Source organism: Lepisma saccharinum, chromosome 26 (assembly GCF_977018435.1).
Source record: "Lepisma saccharinum chromosome 26, izLepSacc3.1, whole genome shotgun sequence".
NCBI lineage: Eukaryota > Metazoa > Arthropoda > Insecta > Zygentoma > Lepismatidae > Lepisma > Lepisma saccharinum.
Window position 1 is genome coordinate 20,020,673 of NC_139254.1, and position 24,999 is coordinate 20,045,671.

General features: G+C 36.7%; 1 protein-coding gene across 2 annotated transcripts in view; it reads left to right on the forward strand.

Annotated features, from left to right (window-relative positions):
• The window catches only part of LOC145979355 (uncharacterized), a 148,135-nt gene that overhangs the window by 110,552 nt on the left and 12,584 nt on the right, over positions 1 to 24,999 (forward strand). Inside the window, exons 13-19 of one of the 2 annotated variants that reach the window (XM_083112218.1) lie at positions 848 to 1,029; positions 4,012 to 4,227; positions 8,081 to 8,134; positions 10,097 to 10,288; positions 12,214 to 12,264; positions 15,526 to 15,573; positions 18,941 to 19,138. In XM_083112218.1, the coding sequence (XP_082968344.1) occupies positions 848 to 1,029; positions 4,012 to 4,227; positions 8,081 to 8,134; positions 10,097 to 10,288; positions 12,214 to 12,264; positions 15,526 to 15,573; positions 18,941 to 19,138 (941 nt within the window). The remainder of the gene's footprint in view (positions 1 to 847; positions 1,030 to 4,011; positions 4,228 to 8,080; positions 8,135 to 10,096; positions 10,289 to 12,213; positions 12,265 to 15,525; positions 15,574 to 18,940; positions 19,139 to 24,999) is intronic. The other variant, XM_083112219.1, reaches the window with a different exon arrangement.

Here is a 24,999-nt window from a genome sequence, read left to right on the forward strand (position 1 = left end):
CTGGCACTTCTTTTGGTGCTACCGTTGAATTCTGGAATCTCCAAAACAAAAGGAATGGTTCCAAACCTGCTCATATAAGTGAAATGATTATTTTTAGATTTTGGAGGCCATATTTGACCATCATATTTATTGTTATCTGATAAAATGGGTCTTTTTAATTTCAAATTTTCCTTTAACCCATATCTCTCCATCTTCTTAATCTTATAATGTAAAATACCAATGCTGATGCTTTACATAACTTTTTCTATGAAGATTGCACACTGTGTAGAACACTTTTAGCATCTGTTAATATTAGTATGCTTCTGCTGAAGATATAGAACAATCCCTAGGTAGTCTAAATTTTCTAATATTACCATTAGAAGAGTCAATGAAAGCACATCATACTTTTTCTTTATTTTTTGATGCATCTGTGTATATGAATCTATAATTCTCCCAATTTTGTTAATATACATCTTAGAAAAAGATTATATATCATTCTGTTGCATAGTTTATCATGAAAATCAAATGAAAGGAAGTAATCCATGGGAGCGAATATGCATATTATCAGCACTGTCCTCTTGTTAAAATTTGCGAAAAGTTGTTTTTTTGTACCATAAATATGTATGTAGCTGTTAGTAAATTTAGTTCTAATTTATTTGGCCCATCCCTAATGTAATGTAATGTAAGGTAAGATTATGACCTCCTTGTAGGTTTGATGGTGAATATGTTTTGAACTCTCAACCACTTGTATTATAAATAATTTCAAATACTTGCTCTACCTGCATTATGGACTAAACTAACGTACTGAGTCCATTCAAAACACATTTAAAAAGAAAAGTTTTTAGATTATTGTTTTATTTATTTTCAGAAATAAGTATAGTCATCAAGTGGGCATCATACTTTTGCTACTGGTTTGGGTTTTTGGAACACAGAGAAAACACTGTCCTCATGATGTTATACACTTTAAATAGCCTTAAGAGTGGTGGAGACCTTGGAGATGAATTTAAGGGAGGGCCGATAATGGATCGTGCACCTCTTCCCCCCAAGAAGGTAAGGGGATAAGTAATTGTTGTTAACATTTTTATTTTGTCTACTTGTAGATAATTTGCTTTCTTTTTAAAATTAAAATAGGAGGGTTGAGATTGTGATTAAACTGAAGAATGCTCTATTGTTAAAGAGCCGTGGGTAAACGCTTCTGTAGGTACATGTGATGTACGAGGGCAATTTTTCTTGTAGTGGCAACATGCATGAGAAAGAGACGTGAAAGAAGATACATACTTGGAATCATTTACAGTCCTTCAATGTAATCTCCTGCTGCGTGAACACATTTAGAAACATCTGGGATTCGGATGCCATTGATAACTCCCATTCATGCCAGTGTGCGCAGAGACTGCCCTATGGCCTAAATGATGCTCATTTTTCATATCCTATGCAGGCCGAGGTCCTGAGTTGGCATCTGGTATACAGAGGATGGTGAAATCTTCAGTTCATTTGCCAATTCACTACATGTCCAACGCCGATCATTCTCCAGCAATCTGTGAGTGCACCATGGTGGTGTGGATCTGTTGCCATGCGAGGCAGTTTCAAATGCCTTGGCCCATCTGGCAACGGTAAAGCGTGGTCCACACATGCCTCGCGTAAGCCCTTGTGAATTTGCCATGCATTCCTTCCATGTGCAACCTGAAATTTGATGAATATTCGCTATTCTTCACATGTGAACATTGTTCAGGTACTAACTACCACACAACAGTACTATTCAGCACCAAACACCTATACACGATCCCTAGTACATGACTAAACAAGACCCGATCGTCTTTTGTCCAAGCAACAACTGACAAGTGTATACCAACAGTGTTGCCACTACAAGAAAAATGGCACTCGTATGAGCAGTACTGCTGTCGGATTAAAAAAAATTATAGGTACTAGAGTTTCGACTCCAATTATAATTTAACCAGTAGATCTACATAAAAATGAGTTACATCAAAATTTAGCTTATTCAATTCTGTATTAATATATGCTAATCAATTTTTTTTCGAGTATGCTTTTTATTTTTTATGGTGATGAGAACAAAAAAAAAATGCCATTTTTTTTTACTTTGTCAGTCGATTGCTCTCATTGAAATTCTATAAATAAAAATTGTGATGAAATTTTAGTATGGTGCAGGCAGAAAAGTTTTAAACACAATTTTTAATTTTCAGATTAATTTTTCAAAATAACAGTTCTTGTTGCAAAACAAACAACAAATAACTTTTTGTTAGTATTGGGTAGTCCTACAAATACAATGTTAAGGGGGAATTGGTCTTGTTTTGAAGCTCTTTGCATCTTCTTTTAAAGTCCATTATCATTGTCAATTCACATCATGAAACCAATTTTATACAGATTTTTATTCAACGGAGTAAAGATGTGTGGAACATGGCAACACTGTACGAGGGTCACTATTTATATTTTGAGCCTTGGCAACACTGATTGAAGTTAGGCACGATTTGACGTTTGCACGGAATCGTCTGGCATTATTGACCATAACGTACTTCAAATGTTTTGTCAATAGCTTCATTTGTGTTGTTTATGTTGCCTTGGAGATTGCGCGACAACAATAAAATGGAATTAACTCGTGAACATTTTCGTGCAATGATTTTTTACAATTTTCGACGTGGATTATCAAGACAAGAGTGCATCGATCAACTTACTTCCACATTTGGCGATGAAGCCCCATCCTTTGCCACTGTGAAATGTTGGTATAACGAATTTAATCGTGGCCGCCATTCGCTCACCGACGAGATTCGCGAAGGTCATCCAAAATCAGTTGTTGTTCAAGAAAACATTGATGCTGTGCAAAACCTAATACTGCCAGATCGTCATGTGATATACTGTGAGATTGAGGCAACCATAGGCATTAGTTCCACCAGCATATATAAAATATTACATGATCATTTAGCTGTGAGAAAGGTTGGATCGTTGGATCCCACACAATTTGACAAAAACTCAAAAAGACGCTCGCGTCAATTGGTGCAAACAAATGCTCAATAAATACAATCGTGGTGCTTCAAAAGACGTATATAAGATTGTAACAGGTGACGAATCATGGATATATGCATATGAGCCGGAACGTAAACAGCAGTCGACTGTATGGGTGTTTCAAGATGAACCCAATCCAACAAAAGTTGTTCGTGCTCGAAGCACATCGAAACAAATGGTCACCTGTTTTTTGGGGAAAACTGGTCATGTGGCAACTGTGCCTTTAGAGGAACGTAGAACGGTCAACTCTGAATGGTACACAACAATTTGTTTGCCAGAGGTCTTCAGTCAAATACGGAAAACAAACAAACGCCGTCGGATCATTCTTCATCAAGACAATGCCAGCTGTCACAAATCTCGTCTAACAACCGACTTTATGAACAGTCAAAAAATCGAATTGAGGGTCATCCGCCGTACAGTCCTGACTTGGCACCCCATGACTTCTTCTTGTTCCCGAATGTCAAGAATAAATTGCGTGGACAACGATTTTCGTCGGCGGAAGATGCGTTCAAAAACCATATTATGGAGGTGTCTCAAGAAGATTGGAAAAACTGCTTTGACAAATGGTTCGAACGAATGCAAAAGTGTATTGACCATAAAGGAGAATACTTCGAAAAACAGTAAAGCAGTTTTCAATGCCAAATTCCTGTTTTTTCATTGTTAGGCTCAAAATATAAATAGTGACCCTCGTATGCACCGACTCACAGTGACAGCCCACAGTTTCAACAGTTCAATGGACATCGCTGTGTGCATATTAATGAGGAATTGAATAAGCTTAATTTTGATGTAACTCGTTTTTATAGACATCCACTGGTTAATTTGTAATTGGAGTCCAAACTTGAGTATCAGTAATTTTTAATCCGACAGTAGGCCTGTTATTGCCCATGCATGCCTGATAAATCCCCGCCCCCCCTTTCCTTATCCTCTCTTCTCGATTCTCACAAACTGTTTAGAACAAAATGTTTTGTGCTGAAGAGTGAATTTAATGTAGTAATTTTATGAATATGTAATTTTCAGAGGGCAGCATCCATTATAACAAGGGAGGAAGTGGAGCATGCAATCCAATTGGCAGAAAAATATGTTGAAAGACAAACTTCTTCAGGAGCTGGAAGCTCAAAGGACTTCAGAAGTTCCGAAGGCCCATCTCCCAAAAAGCAGCGGGCTGAATCAAGCACAGAACCCTTTGGAGTTCAGCCTCACAGTAAGGGTATTCATCCTATAGGTCCTGCAGAGGTGGGTAGAATATTTGAAAAATGTATTTTTGGCACTGAAAGTGTTTCATAACCAAGTTAGGTTTTTGGTGTAGAAGATCCATCTTATCCCAAATGCCATAACTTCTGTTCATGAAGGCAGTGATCTTTTGAAATTAATTGGAAAAACAAAAATTTAATTTGCAACATGGAAATATGGAACACAAGTTTTGCAATATTAATACCATGCTTACCATACCCACCATGAAAGTCTAAATCAAACTTGCTTTAAAACAAAGTATAGGTATTCATTAAATTAGGCACACACAGGAGATGTACTATGTAGATTTCACACAGGTAAAACAGCGCCAGCGAAAATGCGGGGAAGCCAGGCCGGCTCGGTAGCTCAGTGGTAGAGCAATGGCACGGATTGCCAGAGACCTGGTCAAGCATGCATTTTTCGCTGAAAGTCTACAAAGTATAGGTAGTCTCTCTGTATTTGGATTAATTTATTAATTTTTACTGTTGAGGATGAATGAGGATGGCATCATAGCATGTCACACTTAGCACTCTGCCCGAGGCTGTGGCAAGGAGTATGTTATTTTGCCAAATTTTTAATTGTCATCATCATTGTAAACATATGTATATTTATTATTTATTTATTTGAAAAGTCCTGAATACAGAGAGAATCCTTTTTATATTAGATCAACAGAGAGAAAGAAAGAAATTAACAAATGAGAAGCATACACAAACACACACATATGTAACAAGAATAAAACAATAACTAGAGTATAACAAATATTAATTACTCTTCATCTGCTTGATGCACGCAGTTCTGAAAGCCTGCTTAGATAGATGAAAGCCTGGAGGGTAATTTAGGGTATTGTACCTTGTTTGTAGCTTATAGAGAAATGACCTTTGTTCTAGGAATTGCCTTGAGGCTTTTGTGTAAGAGAAGTTGTTGCATTTACTGTTGGCATGTAAGATCTGGATGTGAAGATGTGACAAGAGTTCATTAGTGAAAAGTTGTCCATTCATGATTCTGAAAAGAAATGTTAGATCTGAAATTTGACGGCGAAGGGAAAGATTGTGAATTTGAAGAGTTGATAGAATTTAGTGTTTGGAAAAGTTTGCAAGGGCTGGACATCTATGTTTAACTATTCTGATGACGAAATTTACCACTTTGTTTGTTCTGTTTATATTGCTATCACAGGCCATTGACCAAATACAGGACCCATATTCAAGAATAGGTACAATGCACATTGTAAAGTAGATTTTGAGGGCAGAAACATGTGTGATATCTGTAAATTAATCCAAGGGTTTTCATGGCTTTAGAAGTTATGTAATCTACATGGTGACTGAAGGTGAGTTTGCTGTCGAAAATGACTCCCAGATTCATTCTTTGTAGCAGACTTACCTTTCCAGGCAACTTGATCGGGAATATGGTCATGTTGTTGGCAAGGGACATTTTCGGGTTTTTAGCAGGACTTTCCGTCACAGTTTGAATGTAATCATTATAGTCTCTTTGAATTAAGTTTTTGCTATGCTTCATTAAGTAAGTAAAAGTGTTCCGTGTGTGAACGTTTGGAATTTGTTTCCACAGGGCCCATGCATTCTTTTTGTTCTTCAGCGTAAGTTTAGTCTCTTCACTATACCACACTGGGAATCTGGATGTTTTGGGCTTCCTTAGGGGCATGTGATCTTTTATTACGGCCTGCACACATTCCATGAGGAAAACCACTTCTTCCACGGTACGAGGCTGGTGAAAAGAGGAAGTTGCTGCCAGTTAACTCTTTTCCAGTTGTAGACTCGAGGAGGGGGAGGGCCTGGGGGCTTTTCCAGGAACTTGGATTTCAGCATGCACGGGGGTGTGGTATGAGGTGGTGAGATGTTCACCAAGCATGGCCTTGACCTTTGTGTGCAAGGACAGCAACAGGTTGAGAGTTTCTGTGCATCTTGCGAGAAAATTTACAAATTGATGGAAGTCCAATCGCTTTGATATAATGATGGAAAAAACCACCTATCATCATTGTCTGTGCAGAGGCCAGAGTTCGACGATTACCATTTTATATGAAGGTTAAAATCGCCCATAAGAATAATGTCCGTTTCCTTCATAGCATTTAGCATAGAATTTACCTAGGTAATAATGTTGACAGGGTTCCAGTGCCAGATTTAGTAGGTCTATAAAAACAGCCGATTAAGAGTTTATGTAAGCCTATATTTATCTGAATCCACACTAACTCACATGAAGTTTCCAGATCAAGACGTCTGATGCAGGGCCATTTGTTGTTTATCAGTAACATAACTCTGCTTCCACGTGCACCTCTATTGTTGCGGAATACCAGAAAATCCTTCAGGGGTATTTCACTTTTGCCAATTATTTCACTGAAACCAATCACGTCGTACTCATTAAATTCACTACAGAACATTTCTAGAGTCGATAGCTTTTTGGTTAGACTTTGCACATTTTGATAGTATATACGGAAACCACATTCTTCACGGGAAACCCCCTGGGGACCAGGGTTGACATGAATGTTGTCTGCCAATAGGAGGAAGAACACAGCCATCAAGAGGCAGTGCTGGGCCAAGCCATGAGGCTGGCGGGAAGCGTTGTTATTGCAGCTTCCTGAAGCTGTCCAGATGAGGCTCCGATATGAACTCATGGCCGAGAAAGAAAATTGCCTGTAACTAAACGACCCATCCTCCACACCCTTTCAGTTATGCAGCATTTCTTCTCTTGCAATACCTCGAGTCTACATCACACTTGACAAACACAACAGCATCCAAGCAACCCAAAAACAGTTGAAATTTCGGAGCACTAAATGTGCATGCATCAGACTTCGGCACCCCCTTGGTCATAGTTTACATAGTTTAATTTTTCCTTTAACATTTTATGTTTTATTTTGCATTCTTTTGTTCTCATTTCTGCCAATTTCCTGTATAGCTAGAGTAAAATTTTCCTACATTTAATGTTCTCCTCACGCAGTGTTGCTTTAATATGGTTGCCAAGGGAGAAGCCATTTCAATTTATTGTTCCCAGTTATTAGAAAAAAGACAAATAATTTTTTTGTAAAATGCTCTTTTTTTCCCTTCACAACCCACCACTCTCCCTTTCTCCACCAGACTTTGACCAGCAGTAGATATCCCAACCCTTATTTTCTTCATTAGATTTTAGGGATGTTTATTCATTTTCTGGTGTCATATTTTGAAGTCACCAGGATGATAAGAAAGGAGGAGACAAAATTTTTCATTCCTACATGGTAGAGAATAGTTTGCTGTGATCACATGAAGTACCCTCAAGCAGCATGGGCATCCTTTGCAGAGGTACAAGGGAGCGTATGTTCACATTATGTTGCAGGCAACTTTCTTTGAAAATGTGACACCGTTTTGTTTATCCTGCTTGGTTACATTGAAGTTCATGCCCCGATACCAACAAATTTACTCATAAATACCTTTCTGTTTTTTATATATTTTATACAGTAATTAATATATGCCCTTCAAATTAAACATTACTAATAAATTATAGTATAATCATTAAGAGTAATAGTTCAATTACGTCTAAGTTTGTTGACATATATACATATTTTTAACTAAAGTAACAAATTTCAGAACCTCTTGCAATTGGTGTAGGGCCATGTTCTAGTGGTTGAGAAACACTGCCCTAAAACACAAGAGCTAGATTTGATTTGAAGGCAAGTATACTTACTGAAATTTGGAAAGTAAACAAAATTTTTTATGGCCCAGATTAGTAATGATAGGGTATTGTTTTCTCTGTTTCAAAATAGCTGCAAACCAAGGTAAGGGGGTAATCAGTTATCAGTACAGGGTCCTGTATACCATATTATTATTGTTTGACATATATTGTATGTGTGTTTATTTATTTATTTATCTTTTAGAGTGGCCAGGAACTGGTACCAGAAATACTGAGACCAAGTTTCAGACTGAAAGAAGTAAGTATTGAAAGTCTCAAAAGTTTAGTTGAAGCTTAGAGTACTTAAGCACTGTTTGGCAGAATCTATTTTTAGTCAATTTTAGGTTGATAATCTAATCAGTTTGAACATATGGTTTAAGATGATATGTGAACAATTGACATATTCCTCCATATTGTAAATATAGCCTGGGATCACTTTTGTTAGTTTATGAAGGCAAAAACGTTTTTGACATCTGGCATTCTGTAATAACCTCTTGCTCTCAGTTTCTAAAAAGAACAACAACTAGTTAAGACTTAACATAGGGTAAATTGAGGTATTTGACATTAAAATTTAACATTGAACCAAAATGTAATGTTTAGATTGCTGAGCATTTCTGCAAGCAAAGAATGGATGGAACTATTTTTTTTGGTACTCAGATGTTTGTTTTGCTTGTTTCTCTTTCTGAGTCTTGTTTTTCTTCAGAGCTGAAGGTTGAGTCACAAAACAAGTTTCTGACTCCCTGAATGTCACTGTGAGCTTCCCTTTGAGCTTTCTTATTGGGGCTGTATCTGGATCTGTCAGCAAGGCATGCAAAAAGCATATTTTGTTGTAGCTCATTGATAGACAACCCATTTCCATTAGTGAATTTCTTACAGCACTTGGCTTGCAAGCATATTACATTACAGACCATACTTGTCAGTCTAAACATGGCTTAACCCCTTCCCTGTGTCATTTTTTGACAAAATGCTTTCCCGCTCTGTATTTTTTTTTCTGAGTTTGTGTAGTAATATCTTTAAGTAGCTACTGCTTCAGCACAATTCATCCGAGTATCATGGTTCATACGTCTTTCTCTTCAGAATAGAACAGGCTTTCAAATGGTACCACACGCATGTGTACGTCAAGTATGAGGAAAGGGAAATCGGGGATAATTCGGGAAATATCCCTCCGAAAAATCCCTTTTGGTAACTTTGGGGCCCTCTCGACCGGCCTTGGATATAGGTACCCAATTATAATCTACCTTGAAAAATACTACGCGCTATATGTAATGTGTCCGCCAAGTTTCATTGCAATATCTTCAATAGCTATGAGGGAAAAAATATTTCGCAATGCTGTTTGACAATACTATTAGATACCAGTGGCGACAATTGGGTTCTAAAACCAGGGGGGGGGGGCAAGGTGCCAAAACTGGGGGGCAAAGGCAGTATATTTCCCTTTGTAGATAATATTTAGCTTAGTGTGGGGGCAAAAGTGCCAAAAAGTTGGGGGGCAGTTGCCCCCCTAATCGCCGCACTTTCTCAGCATAACACAAAAACAGTTTACTTTCCTCTGAACTACTACTTCTTTTTCTTCTTCTTTGTCGGCAATTAAAATCGTGACTAAATAAAATGTCGTTGTTTCTTCAATAGCAAAACATATGTTTCACCAACAAAAAACGTATTATTCCATTCAACACAGGTTACTTCAGTCTACACCCAACACAGAATAAGCTATAGTGATGGAGGGCATAATATTACGCCGAACACAGGGAAGGGGTTAAGGGTTTTCATAACATCAAAAGCATTGTTAATCCATGTCCTGATTTTTCATGTATCATTTAAAATTGTGCACTCACTAACAAAAAAAAAGTTAGCACCCACCCAGAAGGATAGGTCCAATTTGGATGCCATTTCATACAAGTGTGCGTCATTGATGGGTATGGAAATGATAAGAGTTACAACAATGTGTAACATCTAGAATGACCGCCAGACTGCATTAGTTGTGCCATCACATGTTATCAGGCCTGATAGAGTTCAAAGAGAATGCCTCGTAGAGTTCAAGGAGAATGCCTCGTAGATGCATCAGACAGCATTACAAGCACTTGTCAAAGTTTGAAAGGGATCTGGATGAGGGCAGTTGAGTAGAAATACATTTCCTATTTTTCCATCTTTTTAATTTATTGTTATCATTGTCCAATGTTTTCAATGTTTCAGAAATAAAATAATGAAATTGTATTTATTTCAGAGCCTGGTACTTTATGCAGGTGAAGTAACGCCTACTGAAAAATTGTTCAGTCATTTAGTTTCTTATGTCGAGAAACTCATTCAGTTCCAAATGAAGAGCTACAGAATTTTAAAGTCCTACCGAGACCTGGGAAAGAAAACGCACCAGTTTTGTAGGGATATAGGTATCCCTAGTCTATGCTTCTATGAAGATGTAAGTACATAATGAAGCATAAAAAACTAGTTTCTGTAAATGTAGTCTGAAGCTGTTCTATATTTCCTTGCTGTTCTTATTTAGAATTCTTTATAATTTCAAGAGTGTTTTGCATTCATTGTTGTCAGATTGAAACTCCCCCCCCCCCCCACCTTCCACTTGGCAGAGCTTGAAGATTAAAGGTATTTGGTTGGGTGATCACCTGCATTGTCCTTGTCTTCATATTGAAGCAGTTGTGTCCATGGTAGAAGAGATAGCAGGATACAGAGTAGGGGATATTGATGCATTCTGCTTTTTCCTATCATTTATCTGTATTTTCATCTGCCAATACGTGGATCACCTGTGAAGTTTCACTTAAAAACCATTTGCATCTAATGTAAAGTAGATTAGTCCTCACTATCAGAATTAAATAGATAGAACAGAGATTTTAAACAAAAACAAATACATCATAACTAAGGGCGTGAAGTTTTCTTTTTAACGATAACACCGAAAAGTTGAGGAAACCAAAATAAAGAGTTTAAAATGGGTAAGTAAAGGAGGCCAGTTTTTGGTGTTTGAGAATCACAAAATAACGTGAATTATGTCATTTTGCATAATAACATCGAATTTTACACTTTGTGAAAAATGCAGCGAAATATGCAATATGAACTGGGACTGTTCAAAAAGAACTACCTGAAGCGCTATTATGTCATTTGTAGTCTAGCTGGTGATAGATTCAAAAGAGATTTTCATGCTTCATTTATTGCAGTTTGACGCAGACCAGTGGTGAACCTTATCCTGAAATAGAATTCGCTCGGGAGGGATCTTCCCAGAAGGGAAATTTTCAGGGAGAGCATCTGTTGTATTTCAGAGGGGTGGGGACAAGTATGTGTGTGCACTAAAAACAGTATTTTGAGGTTGCAGAGGGAACTTTTGGCATTGTTAGGGAAATGTGATGTGTATGGTTGTGTTCAAAGATTTGAGTGTTATGAAATAGTTTTCCAGATGGAAGAAATTTGGTCATTACAAAGGTAAACCATAGTTTTTTTGTCAGTAAAAGTAAAATTTGTCTCAATTTCCAAAAGTAAATCAATGTGAAAATCTTAAGCATAGAAAGAACAGTAAAACTGCATGTAAAAATAACACAGAGTTGCAGTAAAAAATAACATCGAAATTTAGGGAAAGAAAACTAAAACTTCACATCTCTAATCATAACTAGAGATTTGGTTCACTATAGCCAAATGTTCACATCAGGGGTGGAGTGTCCATGTAAGTCATGTAAACCATGCTTACACTTTCATTCTTCTTGTAAAATGTACATACTTATTTTCCTCTAGTTTACTGTTATTACAAGCATAAGAAAACAGTTTTTCTTTGTGACGTTTCAGGAGAACACACGCTCCCTTCATCAGACATTTATTTTCATTTTGACTAAAGATACAGTTATAACAATGGTTAGCAATTTTTTAAACAAAAAGAATCCGTTATATAATGGATGTTGTCAATGTTACATTGTTGTAATAGTAACATAGACCCAATATGGAGTTTTCTTTTTTACAAATGGAGTAAGCCACCATCTTTAAAATTTAATGTAACAAAAAACATAAAGAGACTTTGTAAAAACAATGATGACTTTGAATTACCTGATGATATTTAAGATTCATAATTTTAAATAAAAAAATAATGTGATCAATTTATCAATATAAATAGTGACCCTCGTATGAATCCTTTGTGAAAAAAAGCAGTGTATTAAGCAGTTAAAAAAAGGAAGTTTTTTTCCTAGCCAGTCATTCTATTTTAAGAAAAATTGTCTCCTGCCTGAGTTACGTGGGATGTTTCTCTTGTTGCATAAATGTGAAATGTGAGTGTTGTTTTATTAAACTTTGTAATAGTAAATTTTCGAGATATTCCTAGCGTGCTCTTCATTTTTTGTATCTTTATTTCAGTTTATCTTCGTGGCAAGCATTGATGATGATATCCAAAATTGCACATTAACGGTGAGTATTCGTACACTGTTTTCTGTTCTGTGAAATAGGGCACCTTTAATTCATGTTAATTTACAATGTTAATCAGCAGCGGCACCAGGATTAATCATCTAGGGGTGCTGAGGGGGTGAAATTCTGAAAATAAGGAAAACATGAAATACGCATGCAACCTTTCAAAACTGGGAGAGCAAGGTGCCAAAACCTGGGGGGGGGGGGGGGGGAGAGCAAGAACAGTTTACTTTCCCTGGATGGATAAGGTTTAGCATAGTGCAGTGGAAAAAATAGCCAAAAAGGGTGCAAGTGCATCCCTAATCGCTGCAAATTATTAACATAAATTTCTGACTGAAATTAAAATGTATGTGTGAAATATACTGCTGGACAAAATAAACCGGACACTTACACTTTTTGTGATAACGCAATGGGCCGATAAAAGCTTGCGATTCGAAGGCTAACTAAATGTTGCAGAAACTGAATTAAGTACGAATGCATAAACAAAGTCCGAGCTTATGAATGGTGCATATGGTGGTACATGATCTGCCAAACATTCTGTAATATACCTGCGAGCTGTCATTGCAATTCAGATGTCAAATATTAAGTGTCCGGTTTTCTTTGTCCAGCAGTATATATAACTTTAGATTGACATTTATTTTCCAGGGATGCTGTCCCCCCCTCCCCTTGCCCTCCCCATGGACGTCCATGATGATATATATATTAAGTCTTCTACTCTAAGAAAAGGGTCGTATAGTGTAAACATTCAGATACACGCTGCAGTCTTATTGAACTATTTAGTAAAATACAAAATAAAATCATCCTGCCCTTAAAACCACAATTTTTGAACCTTTTCAATGTAACCAATGAAGGCACAAAATGCATAGACATAGCGCGAAGAGCACAGCAACTGTGTCATCTTTAAAATCCCTTCTGCCGCACTATCCCAGACCCCAACAACGAACTGTAAAATTTATTCGTGAACATTAGGCCTCTTCCTAACAGTTTCTGAAAAAGCCTGAAATGGTATGTTTACTAGACACTTTATGTGGAACAAATACATAGAAAGCGTTAACAAGAAAACTACCCTTCATTTACAACTCGCATTCAATAATTTCACGAGCACGACCTTGTGATACCTTGAAAGCAGCTGAAATTCTTGCTCCAGTGCGAGGAAGAACAAGCAGGTGGAAAATAAACCGTTTATCAAAAAGAAAAAAGAAAAAAACTCACATTAAGCTATAGATTATCAAAAACCACGAACAGGCCATTTGAAGAAACAAAAGAAGAAAAATTCATAACAACAATGCTGACGAAAGAAAGAAAAAGTGATCTTTACTGAGGTTGCCGCCAGTGCAGAAAAGTATGTATATTGGCACCTCTTTCAGTGCGTGCCTGTTACATACAATAATAACGGTCTTACTTCAGCTCAATATGATGACATGACATAATATTACATATTAATGTTAGTGTTTTCAGTTGAACGTTGGGGGTGCGGAAGAAAATTAAGGGGCATGCAAGCACCCCCCTCGCACTCCCCTTGTGCCGCCCCTGATGTTAATTAAGTAAATATATGTGGAAACCTTCAATCAGTAAAATTCTTGATCATTTTCCTCCTGATAAATCAATTTCATGGATGCAGTGGAACTACCATTTTTATGTTCTTGGACTTTACATTTTGTAAATGAATGTAATGTACATTCAATCTACATTGTTTTTTAAAATTTTCTTTAAATTTATGTTTTTCATCTTGGTCTCCCTAAAAACTGTATATGATTATATATACAGGGTGTCATTTTAATGGCGACCACAGAAATTAATAGAGGACATCAAAACAAACGACTCTTCTCAGTAACATTTTTCTTGTTGGTGCACATTTCAGCGCTACAATTGTTCAAAGCAAGCTGTTTTGCTGCCTGAATGCTGGCAACCACACACATTTGTTTGCATTTGACACGTCATTTCCTGTCATGAAGCGATGCATTCCAGGGTAGCCAGGAAAACACATATTCTAGAAAAATGACATAGCTACTACAATCAGCCACATTATGTACCATAAAACAAAGCGAGAAAACACGCCCTGTAATCCAACAGGAAGTTACCAAACAATACGAAAAATAGTAGGAAAAAAAGTGGAATTCAAATGGAAGTGGTAATATCGAATTTTGTCTCAGCTTACATGTCAAATATTTCCAAACCTCGTTACCAAGTTGGCATTTAAAGCTTAGTCTATCCACTTCGTCCTTCTGATACTCGTTGTCTGTAACACACTGAACATTTGACAAAATGGAAATGAAAGAGCTGAAAATTCCAAAGGTAAATAACAAGTAATGTAATGTATGTTCACGGCATTATGCGGAAGGTGCAAAAATGGTTGAAAGTAATGGGATATAAGTAGTAGTAATACAAGTTCTCTGACGACTGTGTTTATCTACACACCAAATACACATGTAATAGTTTACAACTGTGAACATGGCAGTATATTCTCTGCAGATTGGTTATTAGATTGTTACTGTGGTTATACGTATTTTAGCCATAATGTAACAATGTGAAACTCGGATACTTCCATTATCAGCACCACAATACCATAACTCATGTATCAGGACAAATGGACATACAAACCTTTAGATATCAACCTTGCAACGAGATTTGCAAATATTTGACATGCAGCTGGGCATAAACAGCCAGATGTAAACTGCAGGTTGAATAAAATTTGTTGTTGATGATGATTATATTTGACATGTAGGCTCAGAGACAAAATTTAATATTGCCACTTCATTTTGAATACGTTGTTTTTCTACCACTTTTTGTATCGTTCGTTCACTTTCCCCTTCCCCTTGAATGATTTCTGGTCTTCTGGCTGGTAGGCCATGTTACTCTAGATGTTCAGTCTACTGGACAAGTTCCTATCTTCGTTTTACAGCTTATGATGTGGTTGATAGTCTGTCATTTTTCACAAAATTTGTCTGTTCCTTGCAACACTGCCGTGCACTGTATCACCGCAGGAAATGACATCACAGATCGGATCAAATGTTGTGTTGGGTTGCCAGCAGTCAAGCTGGCAAAATGGTCTTTTTGAACGACTGGAGTGCCAAAATGACTCGCCGAGAAAAATGTTACTGAGAAAATTTGTTTGTTTTGATGCACCCTATATGTTATATTTAAAATTATTTTAAATTATGTTGTGCCAGTCAGATGTTTACATTAGTGCTTGCATTATTGATGAATTTCTGTTCTTGTTTATGTTGTGTGCATATTAAGATATTTAAATGTTGTTAATTTTAGAACGAGGAGTTCAGGGCCCGTGAGGAAGAAGTGAATCTAGTTGACAACGTGAGTATTTTTATTTAAGGAAATTACGACTGCCAAAGTATTTGTGGAGTCTTACATTAGTGTTGAATTTAAATGTAGGAATGAAAGTGTATGGTTCTTGTATTGAAAGAATATTAATTTTGTGTTCCTTCATTTATGTCCAAATTGCTTCTGCCAAACTATATGTCTGGCTATTCCATGTCAAGGGGACTAGGAGACCCTGCTCAACCCTGTTTAACTTTGATGAAACTTCTACAGTTTGTACACATGTATTCCACATGGAGATCTGCAAAGTTTCAGATTCACTAGTAGTTTGGTTGGGGTGCCAGGGTTGCTTCTGTGAAGGTCACTTTTTCAATGCCTTGGCAAATACAAATGTTGCAATGAATTGGCCTCAAATTTTAGCAAGCTGTAACTACCGATTAGATTGGCGCTTCTACAGTTCATGGACCATAGGCATGTCGTAAAGCTCTTTAAATGTATCCTTTCTGCCTGCTTAAATATTTTTTGATTTATCAATCATTCGACACCCCTCACCCAAAAAATTTAAGTTCATAAATTGGAACCCATTTTAGTGCTTAGCTGCCTGCCATCATCCTCCTCCTTTGCCATTTCCTGCCTCTGGCTGGGTCGGCATAGAAGTCAAGCCTCTCCATTTTTTACTGGTCTTCCACCATACTCTCCTTCCACGGTGTTCCAATTGATATTGGATTCAAAATGACAGAATTAATATTTTTATATTGCTTGTTTCTCAGCTATTTATCAACTGATTTCAATTTTCTTTTTTTTAAATTTTAATACTCTGTGAGTAAGATCTTCAATTGTAATTTTTCACTAAATTCAACAATACTGCTAGAAATTTGAAAAATATAGTGTGTAAAAAGGTATTGTAATATGGCAAATTTATGCTTTGTGGGAGAAATTCACCTGTAATACTTGGTTATTTGGTTTTCTAGAACAGGTAAATCATATGTTTCCAACATTGGTGCAGGGTGCCCAGAAAGTAGTGCATTCTTATTCCAGATCTCTGCCATATTGATGCCAATCATGATGAAATCAGTTGCTTGCAGTTTGTACCTAACAGATAGGTAGGCACAAATGAAAATATGGCATACATATACTGTATGCCAGGGCTGCTCAAGCTAAGGCTCTAAGGGCCAAATTGGACCTAATGTTGTTTTTTACAGTGGCCCTTCAGGCTGTAAAAATATGAATTCTACTATTTTCAATCCAATATTGCACAAGGTTTCCAAACAACTTAATGTGCTCTCTCCAGAAACTGAATTTTGAAAGATTGAAAATTTAAAAAAAAATGCTGTGAGATCTTGTATTATTGCTTAGCATCAAGAAATTCAGATATGTATGTGTTCACTAGATACTCCAGAGAATTTCAGAAATCTATTTACTTGATCTGACTTTAAGTGATTTCTTTTACTAAGAGGTTAGGAAACTTGATTTTTATTGAACCTAGTAACACACTTACTTATTCCATTCAGAAAAAGTGTTGCTACCCTACTACCAGTGGTCAGAAGTAGCATTCTACTTGTAGTGGCGCTACTGTAGCTAGCTACAAAATGTGTAGCTGTAGAGGTGCTACATTTTGAGAATTGTAGCTGTAACGGTAGCGAAGCTACAAAATTCCTGTAGTTGTAGCAAAAAATTTCGCTACAGATACATTTCTTCTCAGCATTTTCAGGTAAATTTTGAATGTGGCAACAGCATCAAAAAGAATTCGACAATAATGCTTACTTTTCCAGTAAGTACAGCGGTCTTCCTTGGAATATCCATGTGGTTGTTTTAATATTTTTTATGCAAAAGTAGCGAGTAGCGAACAGGAGTAGCGTAGTGAGCTACGTTTTGGAAAATGTATCTGTAGCTAAGCTACATTTTGAAAGAGTAGCTGTAGTTGTAGCTAAGCTACTTTTAAAATGTAGCATTCTGATCACTGCCTACTACTATCAGTGCAGCAAATAATCTTACCTGTTATTTCGATGAAATTTTCCATGAAATACAAGTAGCTTACCGCATTCCATAGCTTGCTGCCATTTGTACCTGGTACTATTTACATTGACTTATGGAAATTTTTCCTAGACCGATTCTGTTTTGCATTCTTTAGCCTAGATGAGTGACTACTAATTGAGCTGTGGGTACTTTCTGGATCTGAATCGCTTTTCCGATACTTGTGTAACATGGTAGTAGTCAAATCCTGTAAGACTTGAACTTGGTGAGCTACACCAGACAAAATGGGCAGCACTGTATTGTTCACAATACCTACTAAATGTTCTATCTCATGGGAAACATTACCATTTTGTAATTCATTAGCTTCGATAGAAGTGTTTTCACTTCTGTGAGATTTATCAGGAATAAAATTACACTACTCTTCAGCTTCTGATAGTTCTTGAGGTGATTCTTGGTGATCTACAGGAGAGAATGCAGGCTTCTTCTTGACAGACTCTGGTACTTGCACTTCATTGTGACACCATTCAGTTTGGTCTTGATGCATATTAATTATCTCTTCCAATTCGAAAAGTTCATCTTCATAACCGTCAGTTCCTGACTCATTTCATCCTTTTCAACTATTAGTTTTTTACACTTCCATGACTATTTTTATGGTTTCAGTCCATACTTTCTCATTCCTAATAAGGCATTATTGCATGTATTGTGACAAGTCCTGCTGCATAACATTCAGGCGGTTGTTCAGATCGGTTCATATATTCTTTTCAAGTTTCTTCAAATCACTTTTAAATTCAGCTTTCACTTGTTTGAGTTCCTCTTGTGATTTTGAAATAGCTCGCAATTCAGCCACTATTTGATCCATACTGATGTTATTTTTCGTAAAGCAACTTAAAGTTTACTTTGCACAAACATCAGAATTAGTCTATCACAATCGTTGAAATCACTTATTTTGTTTCTGCAAAATAGTTTCACATTCTTTATTTTAGACAAATAGTCATTGAGATAGCATATCGAGTCTCATCAAATCTTTATTTGTAACCACCTACAAATTTTTGTAGCACTGGTACTAGGTTTTCTACCTTTCAGGCTGTAATCATCGAACACTAAGTCATTAAACTTTTTAAAGGCAAGTCTGGAGTTAGTGATTTCAAGATTTTATTGTGGCTTCCATCAGAAGACACTCCCATTACACTCTTTTATACATGATCACCAATATGGCTTTTTTTTACTGTTTGCATGATACAGATACAGATACTGATACAGCATGATTGAGCTCGTGTAAAATTAATTTTTATATATACTATAAGTCAACAGCTTATGATCTGTAATACAATTTAGTTTTGTGACTCTTAAAATTAACATTATTTTATTTAAAATAAAGAAATTGTACAAACTGTTACTATAGCTACTTTTCATAAAAAAAAATTTTCAGGACTTGAAACTCCTGACAGACTACTTAGTCGTGGTCCCAGATGTAAACGTGGATTTAAAGAATCTTCGAGAAAGAATTTGGGATGCAACAGGTTTAGCAGTAAGGATGGGCATGTTGCTTAAGAAATTGTCCATAACTTTTGACGGATTGCTAGTAGAAATTTCAAAAATCGTACCTATCCAGGTGGATGAGATTAGCGTAAGTATCAAAACAAAACAAATTTAAAAGTAATACAAACTAAGCACTTTTCCAGATTTCACTGGTGGAGGGATATTTTTACAAAATAATACCACTTACATTTGTAGTGCACGTGCAAGATAAGATGTCGCTAAGTAAAAATATATAATATACATGAAATATATTTTGTGATTGTCACCACAAGTGATTTTTTCCTAATAATCGCAAATATGCATGTGCATTCTGAATCTAGCCTTCATTTGTTTCACAATGAGGCTTTCCGGATTTCACGGAATTTGACGTTATGTTTGGTACACCAGTCTGATGCACGCTGGTGAATTCTGGAAAATGTGGTATGTGTGTGGCAAACTAGGTGGCTGGTGTTGCAGTCATTGCACTGATTTCTTTCAGTTTGTCTATGTAGACTCATTCATACACTGGCGTGCAAAAATTAAGGATGAAGTGGAGAAATTAACATATCAACAAAGCACACAGGCAGAACCAACCAAAATATCACACAGGAGATCACATAGGGTCTGATACGGTAGGGTTTGCACACATACACAGCATGATGTACTGTGAGTGTGTGGGAAGGGTATAAAGTACGAGGTGGTGTATGCTCAGCATTGCAGTGGAAGATATTGCAGGATGCACATTGAAAAACATCAAGTGTGTGTCTCAGTGTGATATGTCTAACAGACAGTTCCGTAGACAACATCTGTATGACTTTACCGAAGGTCGAATAATTGGGAAGTTGGAAGAAGGTCGAAGTGTGACTAATGTAGTAGAGGATTTTGGGATGGCGTGCAGCATCATGTGACAAGCTTGGATGGTATTTCTAACAATAGGGTCATTCCATGTCAAATTAACCAATTTTAAAATATTTGGTTGCATGACCATTTTAGAAAAAAAAACATTTTTAGTACATGCATTTGTACATGTTTGTAGATATCAAAACCAATACTCCAAAAAATTTATTGTCTCTAGTTCTCCTGGGCAGCCATTTTTTACAGTATGGTGCACGGCTTATTTTGCTCATGTAGCAGTTTACGGAAACATTAATATCTCAAAAATCATTAGAGCTAGAGACTTGAAACAAAATTTATTTTGTAGCTAATGAACTATACTTTATATGATATTCAAGTATGTTTTGCTCAAAATTGCATTCTGTGGAGGAAAATTATGGTGGATATTGGGGTAACAATAGTTAAAAGATTGAATTTTTAAACCAGATTTTTTTAATGAAGGGAGTTTTAGTCCGAGGCTTGACATTTTTTTCATGTGTAGACCTACTTGCAGGGTGCCTGCAAATAAAATATCAGTGCTTAGAAATGCAATCCTTTTTTGCAGCATGGGCTCAAATTTTGACAGTTTTCATTGTTAAATATGCCAGATGGGTCCTCTTTAAAAATCTGAAATTTGACATGGAGGAAGCCCTGCATGAACCTAGCTCATAGTAAAAATCTCAACTTTTAGATTCAACTTGTTTGGTCAATATGAGGTAGCTAGCGTATGTGGCCTAATTTGTGAGATTGCTGTGTAAAGTTAAGCTACACGTATACCTAGAATAATGACTTTTTTTTTCTTTTTTAAAGTTGGGTTAAAAAAGCCTCAGAAAAAGTAATATAAAATTTTAATACTTGACTTACCAGAAATTAAAATTACATGGTATGACAATTGAAGATGTGCAAAATCTCATTCTAAGGGTTTGATTTATTTGGTACCCACATCCAGTCTGTTGCCAGAACCAGTTTCCTACTCATTTTCTTTGTCAATTCATGCAGAATTCCTTGTTCTTTCACTAAGTTCCTACTCTCACTAAATGATCAGAAACCCTCAGTTCATCACGTATATTTTTTTTCATGACCAAATGGTAGTAATCAAACTGATGATTCTGACCTTTTCACCATTAATTTTTGCTAGTTTACATTTTTGTATTTAATATTTAAATTAAATGATAGTTCTGTCCATGCAAAGGATTGTCATATTTGCCTTCGTTTTTTTCAATTCTAATTCATTCTGGAACACAACTTACCAGTTTCCTTTGCACTCCTTGTATGATGTGAATAGTTTTGTGAGCAAGAGTTTTTTTAAGAATTTTTCTGCAATCAGTCTCCTCAGTTTTGAAACAGGAGATACTTCAAAAACAGAACAGATTTAATCCATTTTCCTTCAGTGTTTCTTGGGGTGGCACAAAGACATCATTTCCATTCTGGCTTTTGTGTGAGCCACTTTCTGCAGAGATGCAACATGAGCATATTGATTTACCTGGGATAAGACTTACTTGACACTTTTTTGGTTTTGCCATGTCATGCAATTTGATTCAATTTGATTGATTGATTGATTTAAACTTTTTGTGTGCATCATTTTGCACTCTTCATTTTTATGGGGAAATATCCCTTAATCTAATTTTAAAAATTTGCTAATTTACCTTTTTTCTGTGAATGGTATTTCAGAAGATCACAGTGTACTTAACCAAGTAAAAATTATATTAAGAGGACTTTTTTTTTATTGACATTTACATATTGTCTCTAAGTCATCCATCTGTAGTCTCGACCTAAGAAGTGTTTTATCAATTTCACTAAGTTGTTTAAGATTAATTAAATCTTTGGCTACTATACCAAAAGTGCAAGTATCTTAATGGCAGTCCTCTCCAGTCACATATAACATTCACAAGTCACTACCTCTCAGCACATTAGGCAACGGAGGAATGACAGAACAGATTATTCATGCACATATTGTTACATTCCTAGCAACTTTCCTCACCCTTTACTCCTATAGTCGGGAGCATGGAGTCTCTAAGGGTCTACACTGAAACCTATCTTCAGGGTAGGTGCAGAACAAATCCAACCAACGTCGTGAAGTTTTAATGAAAAGTTTATTTACTGCTTGAGTATTTACAGCCAGTGGTTAGGTAACTCGTAACTGGAACTTGGAGGTCAATTGTTAATAGATAATTTCGAACTTACTAGAAAGGTCAAACTAGGGTGGCCCAAACCTAGGTTTTACAGAAGAGCGACATACACCTATTCACTTCTTCCTAGACTTGGAGTTATCACCCGAGATTGCCAATTTAGATTTTTACAGAAGAGCGGCTTGCACCTATTCACTTCTTCCTAAATTGGAACTTATATCCCATTCGGCTAACCTAGGTTTTACAGAAGAGCGGCATACACCTATTCACTTCTTCCTAGATTAGACCGTTCCTATTTGGCCAGTCTAGGTCTTTAAAGAAGAGCGGCTTGCACCTATTCACTTCTACCTAGACTGACACCAGAACAGACCTCCCTTTACGGACCAAACTCCTTCGTATTTATACCCAAAGTTCCAGCCTCGAACACCTGTCTTTAGGTAATTTCTTATTACAATACTCTAAATTACAACAGAAAGATATTTGAAAAATACATAGTTTGGCAATTAATAATTTACAAAGAAAGTTTACATATTCATTTGAGTTAACAATTATTTCTTTAACGTTGATAAAATCTTACATTTTGGAAATATACAAATTTAAATGTTCCGCCATTATTTAATTACAATTAGGTTAGTTCATCAAACATGGATAATCTTTGATTGGCAAGTCTATATTTACATCATAATAAATGCCCGTTGTCTTAAGCGAGCTGTCTTCATTAGATAGTTACAGAAAGGTGAATACATTAGTTCAACAACGCCTTGATTGGCGCGTTCATATTTGCATCACAACATGTAGTATCACGGACATTAACAATGACTTGAGGTAACACTATATCAATTACAAAATAAGTAAGGTCGTAACAATATCAACTCCAGACTTGCCTCAAATCCTATCAAAACATGTCTTTGAATCTTCTGCTGTATACGACTCATATCTACATGCACAAATATTTCCTTGCAAAAAATAAGTGGAAAGTACAGGCAACATAAAATCATATCTTCTACCAGCTTTGACCCTATAAAATAGTGTACTTTTAAGCTACATGCACTGCTACATTTGAAAAATCACCTGCTGACACGGGATCCAGTAAATAAAATGTTAAGGAAACTCTCTGTTTTGGAGTTGACACCAACAACTGGATGTGGGTACCAAATAAATCAAACCCTTTGCAATGAGATTTCACAAATCTTCAATTGTCATACCGTGTAATTTTAATTTCCGGTAAGTGAAGTATTAAAATCCTATGTTACTATTTCTTCGAGGCTTTTTTAACCCAACTTTAAAAAAGAAAAAGAAAGATGCCATTATTTTAGGTATACGTGTAGCTTAACTTTACACAGCAATCTCACAAATTAGGCCACATACGCTAGCTACCTCATATTGACCAAACAAGTTGAATCTAAAAGTTGAGATTTTTAGTGAGTTAGGTTCATGCAGGGCTTCCTCCATGTCAAATTTCAAATTTTTAAACAGGACCCATCTGGGATATTTAACCCGAAAACTGTCAAAATACCATAAACGGCCATGTTTGAGCCCATGCTGTAAGAAAGGGTTGCATTTCTAAGCACTGATATTTTATTTGCAGGCACCCTGCAAGTAGGTCTACACATAAAAAATTTAAAGCCTTAGGACTGAACCCCTTCATAAAAATAATCTGGCTTAAAAATCCAATTTTTTAACTAATGTTACCCCAATTTCAACCATAATTTTCCTCCTTAGGATGCAATTTTGAGCAAAACATACTTGCATACCATAGAAAGTATGCTTCATTAGCTACAAAATGAATTTTGTTTCGAGTCTCTAGCTCTAATGGTTTTTGAGATATTAAGGTTTCCGTGAACTACTGCGTGAGCAAAATAAGCCATGCACCATACTGTAAAAATGGCTGGCCAGGAGAACTAGGGACAATAAATTTTTTGGAGCATTGGTTTTGATATCTAGAAATATGTACAAATGTATGTACTAAAAATATATTTTTTCTACAATGGACATGCAACCACCATTGAATGATTTGGTATGGAATGACCCAATAAGAACAGCTGTCCGAAGGTTTAGTAGTGGTTGTCAATGAGCATCCACAGTGACAGAGGACTGATACCTTGTCTTACAGGTGAGGAGAGATCGATGGCTGACAGCGGGTCAGATCACAAGACACATGCAACACACTAATGTATGCCCGAAATCGTGTTTTACCATGGCCAGGAGAATGCACACAGGTAGTTTGTTCCCCTTGGAGAACAGTACAGTGCCAATGGTGGCTACTAGAGTACTGCATTGGACCACTTTTGCTCGCTCATGCTCGATAGAATCTCCCACGCTCGAATATACAGGGTGTCTATAAAGTCACCTAACATTTCTGCATGAACAGGATTTATGGTACAAAATACAATATGTACTGAAACATATATCACAGTAGGACACAAATTCAGTATAACTCAATGTGACAACTTTTAAGTTTAGGCACATATGCCAACAATCCACCACAGCCAGAAACACCTTCTCCAACATAGCTGGTGTAATCTCAGCAACTGCGGCCGTAATGCATTGTTTCAACTGGGCTATGCTGTGGATCCTTGCTCCGTACACCTTAGACTTGGTAAACTCTCAAATTAAGAAGTCTAATGGGGTCAGATAGATCGAGGGGGGGGGGTCAACTCCCCGTTGCGAGACACTACCAATGCATCTACTGGTGAAAACTTCGTTTAGGTGATCACGAACGATGATGGCAAGATGGGGTGGTGCCCCATCCTGTTGGTGCATAGTAAGAAGCTTGGTGTGCCCCAATCCACCGTGCTATGAGCCACCGTTGGTAGATGCTTTGATTATGGATACTGAGTCGCGTGGTCGATGCGGTGGGGCTATGTGTGATCGCTTCCTGTACATTTTCCACAATTTGTGGTGTTATGGCTGGCCTACCAGAACGTTCTTCATCCTCAACACTACCTATTCACTTGAATTTGTTGAG